Consider the following 23,075-nt stretch of genomic DNA (forward strand, 5'->3'; position numbering starts at 1 on the left):
GATGTTCAGCAACAAGCAGAGCCGCTCGCTGCACATTAAGGTACTACAGCTTCAGTTGCTATAGTAACACTACAAGAAACGGAGACGGAAACAATCGTGCTCGGCCCGTCCGGCAAGCCCAAGCTCAAGTGTCCGCAGTGCGACAAGATGTTCAGCAACAAGCAGAGCCGCTCGCTGCACATTAAGGTACTACAGCTTCAGTTGCTATAGTAACACTACAAGAAACGGAGACGGAAACAATCGTGCTCGGCCCGTCCGGCAAGCCCAAGCTCAAGTGTCCGCAGTGCGACAAGATGTTCAGCAACAAGCAGAGCCGCTCGCTGCACATTAAGGTAGGTAAAGCCTGCCATTTCTACCACGCGAAACGAAAACGAAACGCCGCGAAAGGTAGTCTGGCGTACAAACTTTCAATAGTTGAATCATCAAATGCGCTGCAAATCAGCGCTGACTGTATGGTTAACATTATGTTGAGGCGGGACCATTTCGTGGTAAACGATAATTTTTATATTATGTTCTAATAATTAAATGTTTGTATTTTTAATACCTATTGTAATTTACCACGAATAAACGATTTCTATTCTATTCTAAATGTACAGACTACAAACATTTTTTTTCCATAGTAAAAATATTATAAACTAACCTAACCACAAAATTAAGATTTTGAAAAAAACCCCGACCGCGACATAGTGGACCGATTTTCATGAAACATGGCTAAGAACACTCCCGACTAACTCAGCTTTCAAACAAAAAAAACTAAATCGAAATCGGTTGACCCGTTCGGGAGCTACGGGGCCACTGACAGACACACACACAGACAGACAAACAGACAGACAGACAGACACGTCAAACTTATAACACCCCGTCGTTTTTGCGTCGGGGGTTAAATTGAATTGAAATTGAAATTCTTTATTTCAGATCTATCGACCCATATTTTTGTTAATAATACATTTAGCTTAAAACTAGGTTATTTATTATAGATTAGGCACATACAGTTATACACTAGAATACAATAGAATAATTAAAGTAAAGTACTTTTTTTTTTAATTATACATCAGATAAATAAAATTTTAAAATAGTTTTGATATGTACAGTTTGAGCTGTGTAGTTTGGCCATTTTCTATAATGAATGAAAAAAAACTTTCAATCTGTAGAGGTTAACGATGTTCATAAGTATTCCAGATATCAAAGCTATATCAGAAGTAGTAGACAGACAGACGGACAAAGTCGCATCATAAGGGTTCCTATTGTACCTTTTTGGTACGCATCCCTAAAAAAATCGTTTTTTTTTATACACCTTTAATGACTGTTTTTGTGTTAATAGGCGGTGCACGAAGGCGTGAAGCCGTATGTGTGCATCGAGTGCGGAGCTACATTCGCGTATCCGCGCTCGCTCGCGCTGCACGCACATTCTCACCGGAGGGCGCAGCCGACCAAAGGCTTCGCCTGCGATCTGTGCGGGAAGGTAAGATACTAAAGTGACGACTGTTTGATGACAAGCCGTACGTATGTAGAGTGCGGAGCATCGCTCGTTTATCCTCGCTCGCTCGCACTGCACGCACATTCTCACCGGAGGGCGCAGCCGACGAAAGGCTTCGCCTGCGATCTGTGCGGGAAGGTAAGATACTAAAGTGACGACTGTTTGATGACAAGCCGTACGTATGTAGAGTGCGGAGCATCGCTAGTGTATCCTTGCTCGCTCGCACTGCACGCACATTCTCACCGGAGGGCGCAGCCGACGAAAGGCTTCGCCTGCGATCTGTGCGGGAAGGTAAGATACTAAAGTGACGACTGTTTGATGACAAGCCGTACGTATGTAGAGTGCGGAGCATCGCTCGTGTATCCTCGCTCGCTCGCACTGCACGCACATTCTCTCCGGAGGGCGCAGCCGACGAAAGGCTTCGCCTGCGATCTGTGCGGGAAGGTAAGATACTAAAGTGACGACTGTTTGATGACAAGCCGTACGTCTGTAGAGTGCGGAGCATCGCTCGTGTATCCTCGCTCGCTCGCACTGCACGCACAGTTTCACCGGAGGGCGCGGCCGACTAAAGGCTTCGCCTGTGATCTGTGCGGGAAGGTTTTCTTTTAAACAGAGTAAGTTTATAAGGATTTTCTACGATGCAGTCTCTTTAATGACGCACCTCATCCTAGAAAAGCGAACAAGACAGTTATTCAATTGTTATTTTAGACACGGTCCGGTCCATGTATGCAAAGAGGTAGAGTCGTATAAATATTAGAATTTTACTATTTTGAGTAGAAACTTATTTTCTTTATGTTACTCTAACATTATTGAATTTTTCGATCAAGATTTTTTAGTCACCGCAACGTTATACCCAATGCTTAGTCGTAAAATATCTGTCTATTAAAACAGTAAATAATAATAACAAAATGATTATTTTAAATTTCATTCGAGATCGACTGTATTTAAATATTGTAATCACACACTCACATTCTTTAATTTTTCCAGGTCCTGAACCACCCATCATCAGTAGTATACCACAAAGAAGCTGAACACACAGGGCAGCGCTACGTCTGCGGAAAGTGCGGCAAGCTGTTCAAGCACAAGCAGCTGTTACAGCGACACCAGCTCGTCCACTCCCAGGCGCGACCGTACAGCTGCAAGGTAAGCTTACCTACAGGTTAGCGATGAAAAAAGGCGGAAAATTCCCGTTTTGTTTCCATTTCCTTTGGTTTTTTTCAGAAATTTATAGAAAAAAAAAACGCGAAACTTGCGGCTCTTATTTTGCAAAAAAAACTATACAATATGAAATAAATTGGTCATTGTTCGGACGGACATCGATTATTGCCAGATCGACTTTATAAATTAATCTTTATTCGGGCGAATTTGTACCTACAATCGCGCTGCACCGACGACATGGAAGCAGAAATGGCTGAAGTACAGACGGTCAACCAAATCTTGGCACTAAAATATGACGCGAAAACCAAATTTTCTATCGGAATTAATACTTTGCCCTTACATATTTAAGTGTTCAGGCTCGTCGATGATTCCGCCAACGTCGAGGTTTTAAATGCACGCGTTTTATGAAGACAATTCGCCGGTGAGCCCTATATTGTTCAAATTTACCGCCTTTTTTACTGCCACGGTCAGTTGACCATCAGTATATGATGAGAGTGAGAGCGATTAAAAGAATACTAATTTGAATAGTTTATTCGTTTTTTTTTAAAACGAAAATTTCATAAACTTCGGAAAAAATCGTCCGTAACAGTGGTAACCCTTCCATCACCATCACTATCACTACATAGTATAAAACAAAGTCGCTTTTTCTGTCCCTATGTCCCTATGTATGCTTAAATCTTTAAAACTACGCAACGGATTTTGATGCGGTTTTTTTAATAGATAGAGGAAGGTTTACATGTAGGTATAGTACCCGTGCGAAGCCGGGGCGGGTCGCTAGTTACATTTAAAGGAAAAAAATTAACAGGATATAACAAGTTCGTAATCCTGTCTGTCAATATCATATACGTATTTCGATTATCCATTGTAACCCTCCCCAGATCTGCAGCCAATCATTCAAGACAAAAGCCAACCTGCTGAACCACGCGCTCCTCCACTCCGGCGTCAAGAGGTTCGCGTGCGAGATATGCAAGCACCGCTTCGCGCACAAGACCAGTCTAACGCTGCACATGAGATGGCATTCTGGTATGGACTTCATTTTTTGTAAAATAAAATAATAATCGCGAATTTCAACCTCGTTTACATCTGGGACAGCAAAAAGAAACTCTCAGAAAAAAAAACAAAAGTACAAGTTTAGTATGTATCTTATAAGACGAATTGTTAAGAAAAGCGTTAACAATAAATTATCAACAAGACTAAGAGTAAACCTAGGGCTTGAAGAAATTGGCATATACGTAATATAAATTATTCGATGCTTGGGGAAATCACTGGGAAATGTTTGGTCATAAACTTTAAATAAGTAGTTTTTATTTGATAGGCATGTAGGCGCTCACTACATTCGTAAAATATCTTTACTCATTAACACAAATGAAATGTAATATTTCTTTTGAGTTAGTAAATATATTTACCCAGAAACCAGCAACCATTATGGTGTAGCTAGCTATTCACAAAAAAAAAAATACATTGTAAAACAAAACAACAGCAGGGTTAGCACATGATTGCTTCGAGAGTATGTCGCCGCGAGACAGACTTACCCGTCCTTATGTCATTAATACAATCAGAAGAAGACGTGTGTCCTATCTCGCGGCGAAATACTCTCGCGTCAATCATGTGCTAGGCCTACAGATATTTTGTCCTCAGGTCTAAAACCGTACACCTGCAAAACATGCGGCAAGAGCTTCAGTCAAAAAGGCAACCTGTCCGAACACGAGCGAATACATACGGGAGAGAAGCCTTACCAGTGCGCTCAGTGCCCGCGGCGGTTCACCACTTCATCACAACATAGACTACATGCGAGACGACACCAGGCTGATACTGAGCGGCCTCATGTGTGCAACCACTGCGGGAAGAGGTAATACGGGGGACAAACCATACTAGTGCGATCAGTGTTCGTGATGGGTGACGTCCTCGTAACATCGTGTAGCGCAGAGATCAGGCTGATACTGAGTGGCCGCATGTGGGCAATCACTGTGAGGGAAGTAAAAACATAGTGGGGACAAACCATACTAGTGAGATCAAAGTTCGCGATGATTCACCTTGTCTTCATAATGGCTGTAGCCAGTCCAGATCAGGTAAGTATAGGGGCACATGTTTATCTGTGTGCTATTTGTTTACAGTTAAATCGCTGAATCGATTTAGTTGTAATTGGTATAGAAATATTTTTATGTTTTGAGGAAAGATGTAGGATAGTTTTTAACTCGAAAACCATTCCATAAGACGCTAAATAATTCTGATTTTGACCAATAGTGTGATAATTTTAATTTAGTGTTGCACAGCGGTGACCGATCGGGGCGGGTGGCGATCTCTCATTTCGGAGGCCACGATTCGCTTCGAATCACTGAGCCAAAATAGTTTTTGGTTAGTAGTAGTAGTAGTAAAACACTTTATTGTACCAGAAAATAATACAACACACAGGAAAAAGAGCTTATTACAAGTACAAAGGCGAACTTATCCTTAGATAGACGTTCTTCCTTAGTTAGTGATGTATATTCCTCGCAGACGAAGTTTAGAGAAAAAGCTAGTGTTAAGTGTATTTTGGACGTGGTCGCAGGTTCGTGTGCCGCTCGTCGTGGCTGGCGCACATGCGGCGCGAGACGCGCGCGGGCGGCGCCGCCAAGCACCGCTGCGCCGTCTGCGGCCGCGCCTTCGCCGAGCGCTGGGCGCTGCTCAAACATGCGAGGAGACACACCGGGGAGCGACCCTTCCGGTGCCCGCTGTGTCCGAGAGCCTTCGCTGACTGCTCCAACCTCAACAAGCATAAAAAGGTAACTATGTAACACACATCAAACGTAAGGCATCAGACGCGATTTGGTCGAGCGCTGGTCGCTGCTCAAACACGCGAGGACGCATACCGGGGAGCGACCGTTTAGGTGTCCACTATGTCCACGGGCATTTGCCGATTGCTCCGACCTCAACGAGCATAAGAAAGTAAGGAACTATCAATTGTGTGACACCTCATCTCTAGCATTGATGCGCTATAATAGTCTGTTGTGGATCTGCCGAGCGCGGGGCACCGCTCAAACATGCCAGGAGACACATTGGGGAGCTACTGTTCCAGTGCCCGCTGTGTCCAACCTCAACCAGCATAAGCAGGTAAGGAACTATCCATTGTATGCTATCCACTGTGTGACACCTCATCCCTAGAATTGTTGCGCTATAGGAGTCTGTTGTAGATCTGCCGAGCGCGGGGTGCTACTCAAACATGCGAGAAGACACACTGGAGAGCGACCATTCCAGTGCCCGCTGTGTCCTCGAGCCTTTGCTGACTGTTCCAACTTGAATAAACATAAGAAGGTAACTAACTATCCAGTGTGCGATACGCCATGGCTGACAGACTTGAGAGACTGGAATCGCTAGGCTACGCTGGACAGTATGCAGACGCCGAGCGCTGGGCCTCACTGAAGCGAGGAGACACACTGGGGAGCGACCGTTCAGGTGTCCACTGTGTCCGAGAGCCTTCGCTGACTGCTCCAACCTCAACAAGCATAAAAAGGTATCTATCCACCGTGTGACACCTTATCACTAGAATACATGCACCATAAAGTCTGTTGTGGGTTTGCCGAGCGCCTTGTGTGACTCCTCATCTCTAGCAAACAGGCGCCTTAGAGTGTGAAGCAGACGGTCATGGCTCACAAAGGCTAATAAATACTCCTCAAAAATATAATCCTGTGCGTAGAGGGTTTTCAATATGTTAGTTTAAAAATTATTCCTCTTTTCTCAACAGCAAGTGCACAAGCAAGTCAGTCTACTCGTGGACAAGAATCTCCCGGTGGCCACAGCCGCACCTACTGTCCCCACGGCGCCCCCCAGCCCGCAGGACGAGCGCGTCATATACGTCGCTTACGACGTTGACTCCGGACCCACGGCCTTCCATATTGTCGAGACTGACCAGGTATACAATACATATATGTATATACACGGTGTATACACCGTGTTTTTATTGAATTCGTTAACTTTAAGGGAAGGTTCTTTAGATCAAATACAATTAATTTCTCTAAGAAACTAGCGTCTTACTCTTACGGTTATCGAGTTATTAAAAAATAAAGAATAATTGCTGGACACGTGTGTGACGACAGCCTTTACCAATTCCAAATGTTATTTCTTTTGATATGTGCCGTCAATCACTTGACACTAACTTGAATGTTATTCTTAAGGGTCTCTCACAATAATAAATTCATTTATTATATATGAAAATGATGAAAACATTTTGCGAATTTAACTAAAAGTGATATTGTCGCAGCTGACCAGGTATGAACATTCATATCCTGACGTCAGGATGGCGGGCGTCATTAATTTCTTAAATCTGTCCGGAGCTTAAAGAGGACATAGCTTGAATTTTGGCGCAAATTTGGCACATTGCTAACACTAACTCCTGACGTACACCGCAGCTCCATTTGTTGAACCTATGCATAACCTACAAGCGTGCCAATGTCATTACATTAGAGGAAATAGAGGCCGGTGTGCATATACGAATGCACAAACGCTCACGATAATATCTCTTTCGTAGCTACATCTATCTCTATCGCTCTTGCGTATTGGCGCGACAGAGCCAGACTACATTTCTGCGGCGTTTTATCACAGGGTGCCTTATTGTTAAATAAACTTAAAGCTCCGGCTGTACAAAATTAAGGACACAAGTGATAATAATAGAAAAAAAATACTAAAACTGAAAATAATAAAAACCGGTGTCGAAATAAGCTTGCTAGGGGAAGTATATGGTGGAGATAAATAATTTAAGATTTTGTATATTTTATAACATTTATTTATAAAGAAAATTCTTGCCAAAATGTGTTTGTTCAGTTGGTTCTTAATTTAGTTACTTACTGCGCTAACCGTGTGAAAACTGACCTATAATTCTCTTGTTCGACACCAATGCAATGTACAGAGCTCAGCGGGAAGCTAGGTCGCTTAAAAGGGTTCTAAGTAAATCTTCACACAAGCTATCTTAATTTTTAACTAGAAATTATACTATTAAAATACCCTAGGTACCAGTTCTCAAAAATATTTGCTTGCTCTAAATTACTGACTCTATGAATTTAATCTACCTAAATTGCAGCTGACGCAGTTGCCCTGACCATTAGAAGGATAAATTGGACCGACCTCTAAGATGGTGAACCTTCGGGAAAGCTGTGGAAGGTGGCACGGGACCTCCCGGGGAATGTTGGCTGCACTGCGGAGACTTTTCAACCCGGAACGCGTGCCACGTGGACACCGAGACAAATGCGGCAGAGGCAGGCCGTCTTCCAGCAAACAGGACTCAGAACTTGCGCCGGTCACAAGGATTTCCAGGGTTAATAATATATATATCTATAAATATTTTTAATATCCCGGCTCCTGAAAGCGACATAAAAATACATTAGTCTAATGCTCTCAAGACCAGCATGACAAAATAAAAGACAATCTGATAAATTAGCTCACCGCTGAAGGTCAAAGAAATTTCCTAGCGGAGCGCTCCCAATCCCACAGCAGAAGACAGATCATCCCTGTGAATAATCAAGCACATGGTTAGGAACAAACCCACAACGTTTCACGCCATTATGGAGTTGATCAGAACAATTCAGATACTTACTCAATCCGAGGATTATTGCAGGCCTTCTGCTTCCACCGTTTTGACCACCATGCGGTATGGTCTTGTGGAGAAAGTGCGTGTGCACCCAAAAGGGTCAAAAAAAGGAATGGACCACCCAAGATCATTAACCTATTTCATATGGAGCAATCAAGGACATAGGGTGACAAACCCAGGAAGACATAATATATCGAATTAATATATTATATTTATTTGAGACTCCATCAGAGTCATGAAAGATTTACTATGATGTACATAGCAAGATTGTCACTCCAGACAGGCCTCTTATTTAGAGTATTAATATTACAGTATTTTGTTATGTATTTAAGATAAATTTCTGCATTATTTCTATATAATTATATTAATTTAATTTATAAAAATGTACTGGAGTAACAATTAAAAAATCTCATACAGCGCGTTATTTTTAGCTATCTGGCAACCCGTGCACAGATTATGCAGAAAAGTGCATACATGCGTGGATGCAAGTATTTTTGCACTAAGACAGGATTTAAAACAAAATAAAATTAAAGAAATTTCGATTTTAGATTTATAAAAAAAATATTAATTACGACCAAGAAAATGTACTACGTTACAATACCTCCCTCCCCGATTTAAAGGTTCAACGTAGGTGAACCGCCCGCTGTCCCCAGCGGCTTTCATCACATTGAACTGTGAGGAACCAAGGCAACAAACAACCCTAAGGCAAGAAAACTAAACTATAATACTAAAAGAAATAGTATCCCAGAAGGACAATGAAAACGGGAAAAACAAAACGAGGCTTCGAGATTTTATTTAAAAAATATGTCTACACAAAACTATCAAAGTTTCCTAACTTTGAAACAACTTTTCATTTTCATCAACTTACTTGCCTGAATGGCCATATCCATAAAACTCCAAACTAAAAAATCTCGAACCCACGTAACCAATAACGGTAGGTAAAAAAAACTATGAGGCCAACTGCGCAACACATAGAAAAAAACCTCCGTAATACCTAACAAACCAGTGAACGAACCGTTGGCGTTCTCAGCACAACGCGATGTAGCACCTTGTGCTAAGAAAGCCAATATCCAACGCCAGGACCGCTGATCAGCATTCCTTAAAATATACTCTGCTTGTCCGGGCAAAATGAAAATGTCTAGTCCATAAACTATGGGCCGACTCCGAAATCCAAAGAACCTAAAGTTCAAAACAAAACAAAATCGTCAAAATCTAAGTTTTAGTCCCTCTTAGTTAAAACTCCTAAATATTCCAAAAGCGTGTCCCCGACTAACTTGTCGGAGGAAACGAAACATCCAAAATCATGTTGCACAACACCCACAAAACATGGTATACCGTAAACAAAAACAAGGCGTGGCAACATGCGAAATAGTACCTAAACTAAAACGTTAGGTATTTAGCCTAACGACGCGTTACCTAAGGGATACGCTAAAAAAATTAAAAAAAACGTACTATTTCGATGTTTGTCCGGTATGGTAGTACCTGACAAAATTTGCAACAAATGTTGCTATTTGGTCATATTAAAGACGGCTCTGACCTTGAGGTTGAGAGGCACAGTAGCTGGTGAGTGGTTTGTCGTCCTTGGCGGCACGACGACAGGTACAAGACGAGGGATCGTGCGTCCAAGGATAACTCTTCCAAACTCTTAACCAAACTATAAGTACCTACAGCCCAATTCGATTTAAGACTGAGCACAGTATCGATCGCGCCTAGCATACTTCACGCATTCATATCAAATATCAAATATCAAATTTTTTATTGCATATCACATTACATAATATTAGGTGGAACTTACAAAAGGTAGGTTTACATGTGACGCCCTGCAAGGGCACAGCAATATATGCTTAAAATTAACATGCACTTCATACTTCTAATTATCTAATCATGTTTATCGTTAAAAAAATCTTTTACTGTATAATAACATTTATCTATTAAAAAACTTTTCAAATATTTATTAAACGTCGGCTGATTTTCAATGTTTTTTAGGGAGTTTGGTAGGTGGTTGTATATTTTTATAGTCATATAATGAGGGCTAGATGAGACTATTTTAAGTTTTGTTAGAGGCAATTGTAGTTTATTTAAATTTCGGTTGTTTCTCTTGATATTTGCTACTGTAGGAGTAAACAACTCAGTGTGTTTCTTAACAAATTTATTGTATTAATGTATTATTTCATAATACCTAACATACATCACACAATGCAAACTTAGTAACGAAGCAGCTTTTCTGTTCGCCACGTTCCGAACAAAATTCGTGAATTAAATATTTACCGAATATTTAACACTACTAACGATTTCAACCGCATATGTTACATTACGAGAGCTAGGTGATAGCAGTTGTCAACCCTGGCGGCAAAGCGACAAGTCCTATAGACTCGAGGCTTTGCGTCCAGAGATGACTTCCACCTCAAAACCTGACTCCCGTTAATATCTACTTAAAGTCTTTAATATGCCACGACCCGATTTGTTGACCGTCCAACCTTTCGAGCTCGTAAACTAATGGGGACAAAACCTTCTTAACTCTGCACGGTTCATACTTAGGTGCGAGCTTCGACATAAAAAACTTAGAAGCGTCACTTTGCGTGTACGTACGCTTCTGAACAATATCCCCAACCGAAAATCTCGCCTCTCGGCGTCTCATATTATAATACTTGGCATTTGTTTCATGTGCTTGCAACATACGTACCCTAACCTGTTCAAAAATATCTTTCAAACAACCAAATTCGCCCGCATACTCTTCTCTTGGGATACCTACACCATATTGTTTATCGGTATCTTTATAAAAGGAGCCGTTAATGACCGGTTCCCTAGCGTGCACTAAAAAGAAAGGAGAATACCCGGTGGTTTCGCTGACTGCACTGTTTATGGCAAACCTAATCTGGTGCAGTTTTTCGTCCCATGTACGGTGATTTTCCTTTACGTAAGACGCTACGGCGGTCATTACAATTTTGTTATAACGTTCCACTAAATTCACGTGCGGAGAATAGCGCGGACTGTAAAAAATGTTAGGTACGTTGTAGCGTTTCAATAACTGCTTAAACTCTGATCCCGTGAATTGCGCTCCGTTGTCCGAAATCACGGTTTCAGGTACGCCATGTTCCAAAATGACATGGTTTTCAAAATGCTTCGCCACCAAAGCGCTAGTAGCGCGGCGAAGTGGAAACAGCAGTGTATGTTTCGAAAAGCAACATGTAACAACCAACAAAAATGTATAACCTGCCCGAGAGCGCGGAAGCGGACCGACAAGATCTATACTAACTACCAACCATGGTCGATGACATACCTTTGGTTGTCCCATGAGGCCTGCAGTCGGTTTCTGCGAGTGCTTGTACGCTGCACAGACATCGCAAGCCTTTACGAACTCGACTACATCCTTGTACATACCGGGCCAAAAGTATGTCAACGCCAACCGGCGATGAGTTTTAAAAACACCTAAATGAGCTGCAGTTGCTTCGCAATGGTTTTGCTGCAAAACTCTTTTTCGATCACTCTTCTTCACCACTTCTTTCCAATCAAACTCTCGCAACAAATTATACTTGGCCTTCGAAAGTCTAAAAAGTTTCCCGTCCTTTAAACAAAAATTCGGAAAATTCGCGGGAAATGACCTGCAGCCATTTACAATCTTGTCATACCATTCGTCTGGCTCAGCGTCATCATTCGTAATATTTATAACGTCAACTTTCATAAGTCTCGAAAGTGCGTCAGGCACAACGTTAAGCGATCCCTTTCTGTGCTCAATCTCAAAATCGAATTGAGACAGTCTGCAACCCCAACGAGCTAACCTCCCTGACGGGTTTTCAAGGTTCATGAACCATTTGAGTGACGCGTGATCTGTGATTACTTTAAATTTACGCGAGCCTAAATATGCCTGAAATTTCTCCAGTGAAAATAAAACCGCGAGAGCCTCCCTTTCTGTGGCGCTGTAATTGCGCTCACATTTATTTAAGGCGCGGCTAACGTATGCAACAGGATGCTCAACACCGTCGATGGTCTGAGAAAGCATTCCGCCAATCCCGTAGGACGACGCATCACAATGTACTGTAAATTGTTTATTAAAATCCGGTACCGCCAAAATGGGTGCCGTAACTAAAGCGTTTTTTAAAGTTTTGAATGCTTCCTCTGCTTCTACAGACCATTCGAAAGGTGGCGCTTTCTTGCCCTGTGACGTAAGTTTATTCAGAGGAGCGGCTATCGATGCAAAATTTCGGATAAACCGTCGATACCATGAGCACGTTCCTAAGAATGCCCTTACGTCACGCGCGCTCGTTGGTGTGGGGAAGTTGAGAACGGCAGAGATCTTGTCAGGATCAGTACGCAACCCGAACTCGTCTACGACGTAACCGAGGTATTTTATAGACTGCCTGAAGAACTTAGACTTCTCATAATTAATGGTTAAGTTCGCCTTTTCCAACTTCGCCAACACACGATTTAGCAACCGTATGTGCGTCTGAAAATCTGATGAACAAATAACGATGTCATCGATGTAACAAAAAACTAAACCGTTTTCGATGTCGCTCGTTATATTATGGTCAATAAGGCTGTCCATTAGCCTCTGCTGACGCGCAGGCGCTCCACAGAGGCCAAAGGGCATGACCTTGAACATAAACATACCACGACCGGGAACGCAAAAACTGGTTTTCTCCTGTGAGGCCTTAGCTAACGGGATTTGCCAGAATGAGGAACTTAAATCGATCGTGGTCAGGTATTTCGCTTCCTTCAAACTGTCCAAAATCTGGGGAATATACGGAATGGAATACGAATCTCCTTTCGTGATCGAATTTAATTTCCTGCAATCTAAACAAAATCGCCAATCACCGTTAGATTTTTTAACTAAAAGAGCCGGATTATTCCACGGACTCTCACAGGGCGTAACTACGTCCAACTTCAACATACGGTCTAACTCGGAGGCTAAGGCAGCGCGTTTTTCCGGAGACAAAGGATATTGTTTCGTTTTGATGGGCATAGCGTCGCCAGTGTCAATGGTGTGCTCCATTAAGCTGGTTCTGCCAAGCCCCTTCTCCTCGAACGAAATGTTTTTAAATTTGCCTACAACGGTATCCGCGAGTTCCCTCTCGGCCGCAGTTAAGTGTTCGTAAGACCGGATCGTGTTTACTTGTTCCGCACTTAAACCGTTACACATAAAATAATTTTCAGGTGGAGTCATACGTTTCGCATTTTTTAAAACGTCAGGCAATAAATCGAATGCTTTCCAAAAATCTACCCCCAAAACAACATGATTAACAATAGAGGGTACAACTACAAATTTAATAACCTTGGTAGCATTCAAAAAAGTAACCGGGACAAAAATATGCCCGATTGTCTCACAATCGACTCCATTCGCAACACTACACGACTTGGAGTGTGCCTCTTGAAGTACAAAACCGAATTTCAAAAAGTCCAAATGTGCATTGTTACCTAAAACCGACAATGCTGAGCCGCTATCGGCTAAACCGTAAACCTCAAAATTATTTACACCTATTTTTAAATATGGCCTGATATCATTTTTATTTGGTGTAAACAGAATCGTAGCAATCGAACTTAAATTATTGTTTTGTGCAATCGATTCTAAATTTAATCGATTCACTTGGCCATTTAACTTGCTGCGATTCTGCCTTAGGCGTTTTTTTGACTGTTGTGGTATCGGTTTCTGAACGTTACCCTTTTGACAACAAATGTCACACTGCGACCGTACAGTGTCAGGCTTGCCACAACCGTAACATTTAAACGAACTATTTTTAGGCCTTTGTTTACAAAGCCTGAAATTGTGATTAGTTTTGTTGCATTTGTAACACACCGGCCGCTGTGGCTTTGAAATATTAAAGTCATTAGTTTTAAAATGTTGCTTTCTCTGTTGCAAAGTGTTACACTGTGGCACCGAACCGTCAGACTTTCTCGCGAAGCTTTGTTTTTCAGCAATAGCGTTTACTTGTTGATGTTTGGAACTGGAGGCCTTATACACATAGGGCTGCCATCCGTCCGGGTTTCCCCGGATTTGTCCTAGTTTGGAGGCCGTCCGGGGGCCGTCCGGGCGGGGAGTCAAGAAGTGTCCGGGGAAAACCCGGACACTTTTCACGTAACCACGCAACTAACTAATGAGCATTATTGTGTATAATGTTATAGTGCCATCTCTCGGTGAATTCTCTAATTTACGCGACCTGTATTATACGATGGTTTTTCAGGGATAATTCTTTATAATATGTTAACCGATTTCGACAATTTTTACTTTATTTGAAAGATAATGTTTTAGGTAAAATCTCGTATAATTTTGAAATATGATATGGAAGTATAACATGTATATGCAAGGGTGGTAAAATTAAAAGTTGAAATTGAAAAGTTTTTTGTCAATTAAAAAACAGTTTCTAAGATACACACTCAATTTATTTTTTCCTGTAATTTTTAGCATAAAGCCAATGTTTCGTAAAATTTTCACAATTTTTCGTTGAGAGCGGTATTGTTTAACATTTTCCTTCAAAATTCTTTTTTTTTTTCTGTAAAAAAAATTATAAGAAATAGTTTTGATAATTATGTGCAATTTGAGCTCTTTCTAACGATACCCCCATTTAACCTAGTAACTTAGTAAAAAAAGACAAATTTAATTTTTTTGTAAGAAAAATTGTTTTGTTTTTGTTATTGTTTATTGCAATTGGGCATTTTCGCGAAAAAAGATTCAAAAACTTTTTTTGTAAAAGAGGTAAATTTAATGTTTTTCCTACTCAGAATCACGAGCCCTTTCGATCCTACGAGTAAAAAAAAGCGTCCCAAATTTAATTTTTTCACTCCTTTACCATTTTTCAAACACTTTTTACAGCGGTTACAAAGTAGAAAGTACCTACGCAAAATAATAGACAATTTTGTGACCACTTTTTTGTCTCCGGTTTTTTTCCTAGATCGAAAGGCCTCGTGATTTTGAGTAGGAAAAACAGTGTTTCTTCTCGCGAAAATGCCCAAATTACACATGGTGTGAAATGAAAAAGTAAATAAATATAAATTCTGACTCGTCCGGGGAAAAAATGCGATTTACGCCAAATGTCCGGGTTTTTTTGTATCTTTGTCCGGGTTTGGCAAAATTCGAGATGGCAGCCCTATATACACATGATCGCGACAAAGTGTATGTTCACTAACCTTCGGCGGTTCTACAAATAACTTCGCCCTTTGCTGTGAAAACTCAACCTTTCGACAATAAGTCTTCAGTTCGGCGACAGAATGGATGTCTACCAATGCTAACTGCTGTGTAAAATGTGGTCGAATGTTGTGCAACAAGATGTCAAGCTTCGCTTCCTCCGGTAAGTCTGACTTTAATCTAGCAAACATTCCTGACATTACCGCAAAATACAAATGAATGGGCTCGTTTTCGCCCTGTGTCCTAGCCTGAATTTCCTGTTTCAACCTAAAATCATAATCACCAGGGACAAACTCATCTAACAAGAGCGACTTTAACTCTTGCCAGCTTGGAACCGAACTCTTAATACCACGGAACCATAATAAAGCACCATCAATAAACAAGTGAGGCGCGGCCTTAAATAATTTGGAATCTGACACACCATTTGCCTCCTTCAATTCTTCCACACGCTCCAAAAATGAGCGCGGGTCTGTCAATCCGTTAAACTTGACTTGCCATTTAGAAATGTTCAAGTCACTTGAGCATTGTACACGCATTTCTCTAAAACTATCTATTGGCATTTCAGAACTACCGGCCGAAGCTGAAGCACTTGGGTTCGAACCCTCAGCGACACCAACTGGTGCTGCAGTTCCCACAAGTGGACCTTCAATTTCCGCCAGCAGACTCTCCAACCTGGACTGCAAACTGCACTTCGTAAGCAACAATGCCTGGTCATCCTCTTCGGGCTGGATCCTAGCGAGACGATGATAAATATGGTACCCTAATGCCTTCGCTCGGCTCAAGGCATACCTCTCCTTGGACTCACTATACTTCGCGACAAGGGACGACAAATCATCAATCTTCCTAGCCACAATATCCAATTCCGTGTCTGCCGCTAGCGAAGTTTCTAAAATGTCTTCGCTTGGAGCCTCGACAACAAGAACCCGAAGCTGTTTCCTCAGAGCATCTACTGTACTGGCGGGAGTTTCAGAACGAATTTTCACCTCATAAGTCAGCTCATCTTTCAACAATGCGTGAAACTGAATATTTCTCTCCATTTTGCTAAATGTGAATCTAATTCTTGAGAATACTGGTATTACAATGCTCTATTATGTAAAAGTGTGTACTTTAAACTATAAATTTTCTTTTAAAAAATTCAAACCTTGTTTTATTTGAGTTACCTTTTAAAACAGTCAGCTGACTGACAAAATCTAATATTCTTTCTAAACTTGCCAAAGTCCAAGCACAAAACAAAAAAATATGTGTCCTAAACAGTCTTAGAGTTACAAGCCACAAAAAAAACAAAAACCAAATGCTTGCTGGCTCTAAGCTAAATATAAAATCTAGTAACACAATGATAAAGCTCTGGCAAATTTGAAAGTCAGTGCAACTACTTTTAATCAAAACCCTGGTAAACTTTTGCTTACAAGTGCAGGCAACTTTTAGTTTTCCAAAAAATATTGTAAAACGTTCAAAATAATAATAAAAGTTTCAAGGCGACACAAATTATAGAAAATGCACACAAAATTATTCAAATTTCCAACTATGGAAGTCAATGCACACTAACACGTGTTCAACTTTCTTTGACACTTGTATAACCTTAAAAATGGTTACGTAATCACTAAACTTTCTCCTTTCTAAATATATAAAAAAAATTGTGCAGGAAATCAACAGAAATGCATTTAAATAATAGCACAAAAGGAATATTTCATAGTCTAAGAGCAAGCAGCAGAAACAAAAGGTGAGTCATACAAAAAATTTCTAAATATTTCTCTGGTACCAAAATTCCACAAAATTCCTTCAGCAAGCTTTTAAATTCAAAACTTTGGGCGCCAATTATCACAGGGTGCCTTATTGTTAAATAAACTTAAAGCTCCGGCTGTACAAAATTAAGGACACAAGTGATAATAATAGAAAAAAAATACTAAAACTGAAAATAATAAAAACCGGTGTCGAAATAAGCTTGCTAGGGGAAGTATATGGTGGAGATAAATAATTTAAGATTTTGTATATTTTATAACATTTATTTATAAAGAAAATTCTTGCCAAAATGTGTTTGTTCAGTTGGTTCTTAATTTAGTTACTTACTGCGCTAACCGTGTGAAAACTGACCTATAATTCTCTTGTTCGACACCAATGCAATGTACAGAGCTCAGCGGGAAGCTAGGTCGCTTAAAAGGGTTCTAAGTAAATCTTCACACAAGCTATCTTAATTTTTAACTAGAAATTATACTATTAAAATACCCTAGGTACCAGTTCTCAAAAATATTTGCTTGCTCTAAATTACTGACTCTATGAATTTAATCTACCTAAATTGCAGCTGACGCAGTTGCCTGACCATTAGAAGGATAAATTGGACCGACCTCTAAGATGGTGAACCTTCGGGAAAGCTGTGGAAGGTGGCACGGGACCTCCCGGGGAATGTTGGCAGCACTGCGGAGACTTTTCAACCCGGAACGCGTGCCACGTGGACACCGAGACAAATGCGGCAGAGGCAGGCCGTCTTCCAGCAAACAGGACTCAGAACTTGCGCCGGTCACAAGGATTTCCAGGGTTAATAATATATATATCTATAAATATTTTTAATATCCCGGCTCCTGAAAGCGACATAAAAATACATTAGTCTAATGCTCTCAAGACCAGCATGACAAAATAAAAGACAATCTGATAAATTAGCTCACCGCTGAAGGTCAAAGAAATTTCCTAGCGGAGCGCTCCCAATCCCACAGCAGAAGACAGATCATCCCTGTGAATAATCAAGCACATGGTTAGGAACAAACCCACAACGTTTCACGCCATTATGGAGTTGATCAGAACAATTCAGATACTTACTCAATCCGAGGATTATTGCAGGCCTTCTGCTTCCACCGTTTTGACCACCATGCGGTATGGTCTTGTGGAGAAAGTGCGTGTGCACCCAAAAGGGTCAAAAAAAGGAATGGACCACCCAAGATCATTAACCTATTTCATATGGAGCAATCAAGGACATAGGGTGACAAACCCAGGAAGACATAATATATCGAATTAATATATTATATTTATTTGAGACTCCATCAGAGTCATGAAAGATTTACTATGATGTACATAGCAAGATTGTCACTCCAGACAGGCCTCTTATTTAGAGTATTAATATTACAGTATTTTGTTATGTATTTAAGATAAATTTCTGCATTATTTCTATATAATTATATTAATTTAATTTATAAAAATGTACTGGAGTAACAATTAAAAAATCTCATACAACGCGTTATTTTTAGCTATCTGGCAACCCGTGCACAGATTATGCAGAAAAGTGCATACATGCGTGGATGCAAGTATTTTTGCACTAAGACAGGATTTAAAACAAAATAAAATTAAAGAAATTTCGATTTTAGATTTATAAAAAAAATATTAATTACGACCAAGAAAATGTACTACGTTACAGTTTCAGTGGCGTTTCGAGTCGCAGAAATGCCATTCGGCTACGGGGCCTGAAGTCCTCTATCACAAAAATCAGTTTTATAGACGGTAAACTTTCGTGAGACATACACCCCTGTCCGTAAGTGCACGGTGTCTAGCCGCCTCACTCCTGTATGATAATTATGCTTGAATGCGTGAACAGTAGGATAAATAAATATTGGGGACACCTTACACAGATCAACCTAGCCCCAAACTAAGCAAAGCTTGTACTATGGGTGCCAAGCGACGATATACATACTTAAATAGATAAATACATAATTGTATGCATAGAAAACATCCATGATTCAGGAACAAATCAGTTTGTTACTTTTTCATTTCATTGTCTACATGTTTTCGTTTACGTTTTACCTTGAACCTTTTCAACGTCCACAGGTGGAGACAATAGACAACGACACAGTCCTGAAGGACAACTTATACTCCGGGTCGTCATTGCTCCGTCGGCCGGAGCCAGAACCGGAACCGGTGGAACTGATGGAGGAGGAGCATGTTCTGGAGATGGAGCCCGTAGTACTAGAAACTGAGCACATGCCGGTGAGTGATGAACTAGAGTCACGTCAGGTACAACATACGACACAGTTCTGAAGGACATTCTGTACTGTTCGTCATTACTGCGGCATCCGGAACCCGAGGTGGAACCGGTGGAACTGATGAACGAGCTAATCGAGTTTTGTAAAACACCTCTTTTGTTTAGTAGCCCAGAGATTACCGTTCACTGGACAAAATCAGCCTGCCAATTAATCAGAAAACGTAACATTGGCGAATATCATCAGGCAGGCAAGTATGGTCGCGCGATAAATGATAAAACTTCAGGCCGTCCCTATCGCAATATTTGTAAGTGCGATAGGGACGGCCCGATGTTTTAGTTTCAGTTTCAGTTTATTTATTCAAGAACAATTTTTACATCGTGTTGTACAACCTAGTAAGTCTATATACAATAAAATAATACAAACAAAAACATATTATACAATAAATACCCCCAATAAAAATGTCTGCTATTATGATAATTATTAAATAAAACAATGATCAAAAAAAAAATAAAAAAAAATATTTATCGCTTATCGCGCGACCATGATTGCCGCTGGCTTACAAGCCGAACGTACGGTATTGAACTGAGAATTTGTGAGCTACTTCAATCGGCTATTACTACCAACGTTCCCTAAACTGCCAATAGATGAAAAAACCTCTGAAAAACCTATCATATACTGATAGAAACTTGTATGACACATAACGCGTAGGAGAAGTATGAAAGGGTTCAGCTCCTGAAAAAGCTTCGCCAGAAAGCTTATTCGAAATTATATAAAATAGTGATTGTTTGCCAGGTGACAGACGAGCAGGGCAACCCGCTGCACTTCACGATGCAGGACGGCACGAGGCTCGCCATCACCTCCGCCGACGGCAAGTCGCTGCAGGTAACATCTACATTTTATTTATCCATACTAATATTATAAATGGGAAAGTGTGTGTGTCTGTTTGTTTGTCCGTCTTTCACGGCAAAACGGAGCGGCGAATTGAAGTGATTTTAGGTGGAGATAGTTAAAGAGATGGAGAGTGACATAGGCTACTTTTTGTCTCTTTCTGACGCGAGCGATTGCGGCTCGGCTCAAAAAGTAACACAGCATTACAGTTTACATCAAGGCAGTATGAAAGTACACATAGAAAAGTTGACACAAGGAGAAGATTAATACAAAAACAAAATAAATATAAATTATAGTTAAATAATCGATCTGAGCGACGACGTTGATTATTTTGAATTTTCGAAACAAAATGGCGACTAAGCTAGTCATGGTGAGTCGGAACAATTCCGAGGCTTATAAGATATGTTACGTTACTTATTGTTTTTTTACATTGTTACGAATAAATGTATGATATTATTACTATCAAATATATTTCACGTGTAAAAAATCTATCGATTATCTGCCACAGGTGTTTTACTAGAATCACATTATAGCTTCATCGGTATTTTTGTTGCAGGTTATTACTCAAGATGGTCAAACTATACCAGTTGAAATCAACGGATTCGCAGATGAAGAGGTTAGTATGTATAACAAATAAAAACAGCGACGCGTCTTTGTAAAAAACAGTAATAATTTAAGTGCAGTGAAATAATAATATATATGTACCTAAGTGTATATTTATGATAATAATATTAATAATTGATACTTTCTGTAACCTTAATGTTACCAATAAAATATTTCATTTCATTTCATTTGCAAATCTTTTTTAAATTGGCTTGGACATTCGTCTGTTATATCATCGGAAGTCAAAGACATCATTAAAATAGTACATTACGATACAAGTGCGTAAAAAAGAAAGTTCTAAACGTGTGGCGATACGAGTACAGATGGTGCTTTTTTACGCACTAGTGCGAGAATGTCATTTCTTGTCAGGTCTAAACTTCGGAGAGCCATTTATACTGAAAAACGTCGTACGATATACGTGCGAATATGAAATTCGTAACTTGTGTCAATTTATCGTCATTAGTTTCGAACTTCCTCTTTTCCGCAATTGTATCTTAATGTACTGTTTAAGGTGATTTTATTTGCTTGTTTTTTTTTTTAAGTTTGAAAATTTTGTTATGTCTAAATATAGACTCATTGTTTTGTCGACCGGTCTGGCCTAGCGCGTAGTGACCTTGCCTGCTACGCCGTGGTCCCGGGTTCGAATCCCGGTAAGGGCATTTATTTGTGTGATGAGCACAGATATTTGTTCCTGAGTCATGGACGTTTTCTATGTATATATTTGTATATTATATATATCGTTGTCTGAGTACCTGCAACACAAGCCTTCTTGAGCTTACCGTGGGACTCGGTCAATCTGTGTAAGAATGTCCTATAATATTTATTTATTTATGTTGCAGGAAATCGAAAGCCCCGACACCATAGTGCACCAACTCAACCTGCAGAAGACCGTGGACACCGACGGCGGCTCCCACGTCGCTCACTACTTCACCATCGTCTGAACTCTGAACTGCAATTCCTGTTAAGTTGTACATTTGGATCACGTCTCCGATTTTGATAAAAATTGGTAGGCTGGCCCAAAATGTCCTATGTAGTTTGTATGAAACCTTCCTTTTTTGTTACCAGATTTCTATACATTATCGGTAACAAAAAAGGAAAGTTTCATACAATCAACCTAGGACATTTTGGGAAATCTAGTGGATCTTGCTCAGCATCATGGACTCTATCAGCCTACCAATTTTTATCCAAATTGGAGACGTGATCCAAATGTACAAACTTATCTAGATTTGCTGAACTACACTCTTCGCAGAGATCCCGAGTCTGTTTGCCTACAACACTGCTCGCTACTCCCGGTCCAAGCAAACAGTACAGATGTAATGAGAAAAGATTTGCCTTCGTATTGTTACGGAAATGTACGAACGTGTCATGCTATTTCAGTTAGTCTGCAACAAGATGTAGTTACATTGACTTAGCATGACAAATACGAACGTTTCCGGAATAACCTAACCACAAAATTAAAATTTTGAAAAAACCCCCGACCGCGACCTAGTGGACCGATTTTCATGAAACATGGCTAAGAACACTCCCGACTAACTCAGCTTTCAGACAAAAAAAAACTAAATTAAAATCGGTTCATCCGTTCGAGAGCTACGATGCCACAGACAAACACACACACAGACAGACAGACAGACAAACAGACAGACAGACAGACATACACACAGACAGACACGTCAAACTTATAACACCCCTTCGTTTTTGCGTCGGGGGTTAAAAATACGAAGGGAACCCTTTTCGCACTACATCTACATGTACAATCGTTGACCCTCCGTATTCTACCGTAGTTACCTCTGTCAGGGGCGGCTCACTCCGTGGCGCATTCAGTGGACCTTCGCGCGACGCAATAACTCAATGTCGGCTGCTCGCGTGCGGTGCCTTTGTTAATATAGGTAAGAATTACGAAAGGCGGCATTTTATGAACATCGAAGCAGTGAGCCTTCTGTACTATTATACAAGGTGCCCATGAGGAAACGGAATAATTTTAACAACGCATTTCTGAGGCCAAAAAAATTATACAGATGTCGAAATTTTGCGAAAAAAAAAATATTTTTTGGATTTATGAATGTATTTTTCAGCGATTCCCGTTAAGTTTGTACATTTGGATCACTTCTCCGATTTGGATAAAAATTGGTAGGCTGATAGAGTCCATGATGCTGAGCAAGTGAGCATGATCCACTAGGTTTCGAAAATGTATAGAAATCTAGTAACAAAAAGGAAGGTTTCATACAAACTACATAGGACATTTTGGGAAACCTAGTGGATCATGCTCAGCATCATGGACTCTATCAGCCTACCAATTTTTATCAATAT

General features: G+C 40.4%; 1 protein-coding gene and 1 long non-coding RNA gene across 2 annotated transcripts; both read left to right on the top strand.

Moving 5' to 3' along the window:
• Positions 1-226: 226 nt before the first annotated feature.
• Positions 227-22,203, top strand: LOC125227197 (zinc finger protein OZF-like). Its single transcript, XM_048131446.1, has 12 exons — positions 227-332; positions 1,322-1,462; positions 2,465-2,620; positions 3,514-3,658; positions 4,274-4,484; positions 5,184-5,397; positions 6,357-6,524; positions 19,123-19,281; positions 20,070-20,159; positions 20,722-20,781; positions 21,608-21,712; positions 21,998-22,203. The coding sequence occupies exons 1-11, from the start codon at positions 294-296 to the stop codon at positions 21,707-21,709; spliced, it is 1,485 nt and encodes a 494-aa protein (XP_047987403.1). The 5' UTR covers positions 227-293; the 3' UTR covers positions 21,710-21,712; positions 21,998-22,203.
• Positions 15,285-16,485, top strand: LOC125227198. Its single transcript, XR_007177152.1, has 2 exons — positions 15,285-15,475; positions 15,878-16,485. It is a non-coding gene; the product is annotated as an uncharacterized LOC125227198 (long non-coding RNA).
• Positions 22,204-23,075: the final 872 nt, after the last annotated feature.

This window comes from Leguminivora glycinivorella, chromosome 6 (assembly GCF_023078275.1).
Source record: "Leguminivora glycinivorella isolate SPB_JAAS2020 chromosome 6, LegGlyc_1.1, whole genome shotgun sequence".
In the NCBI taxonomy this organism is placed as follows: domain Eukaryota; kingdom Metazoa; phylum Arthropoda; class Insecta; order Lepidoptera; family Tortricidae; genus Leguminivora; species Leguminivora glycinivorella.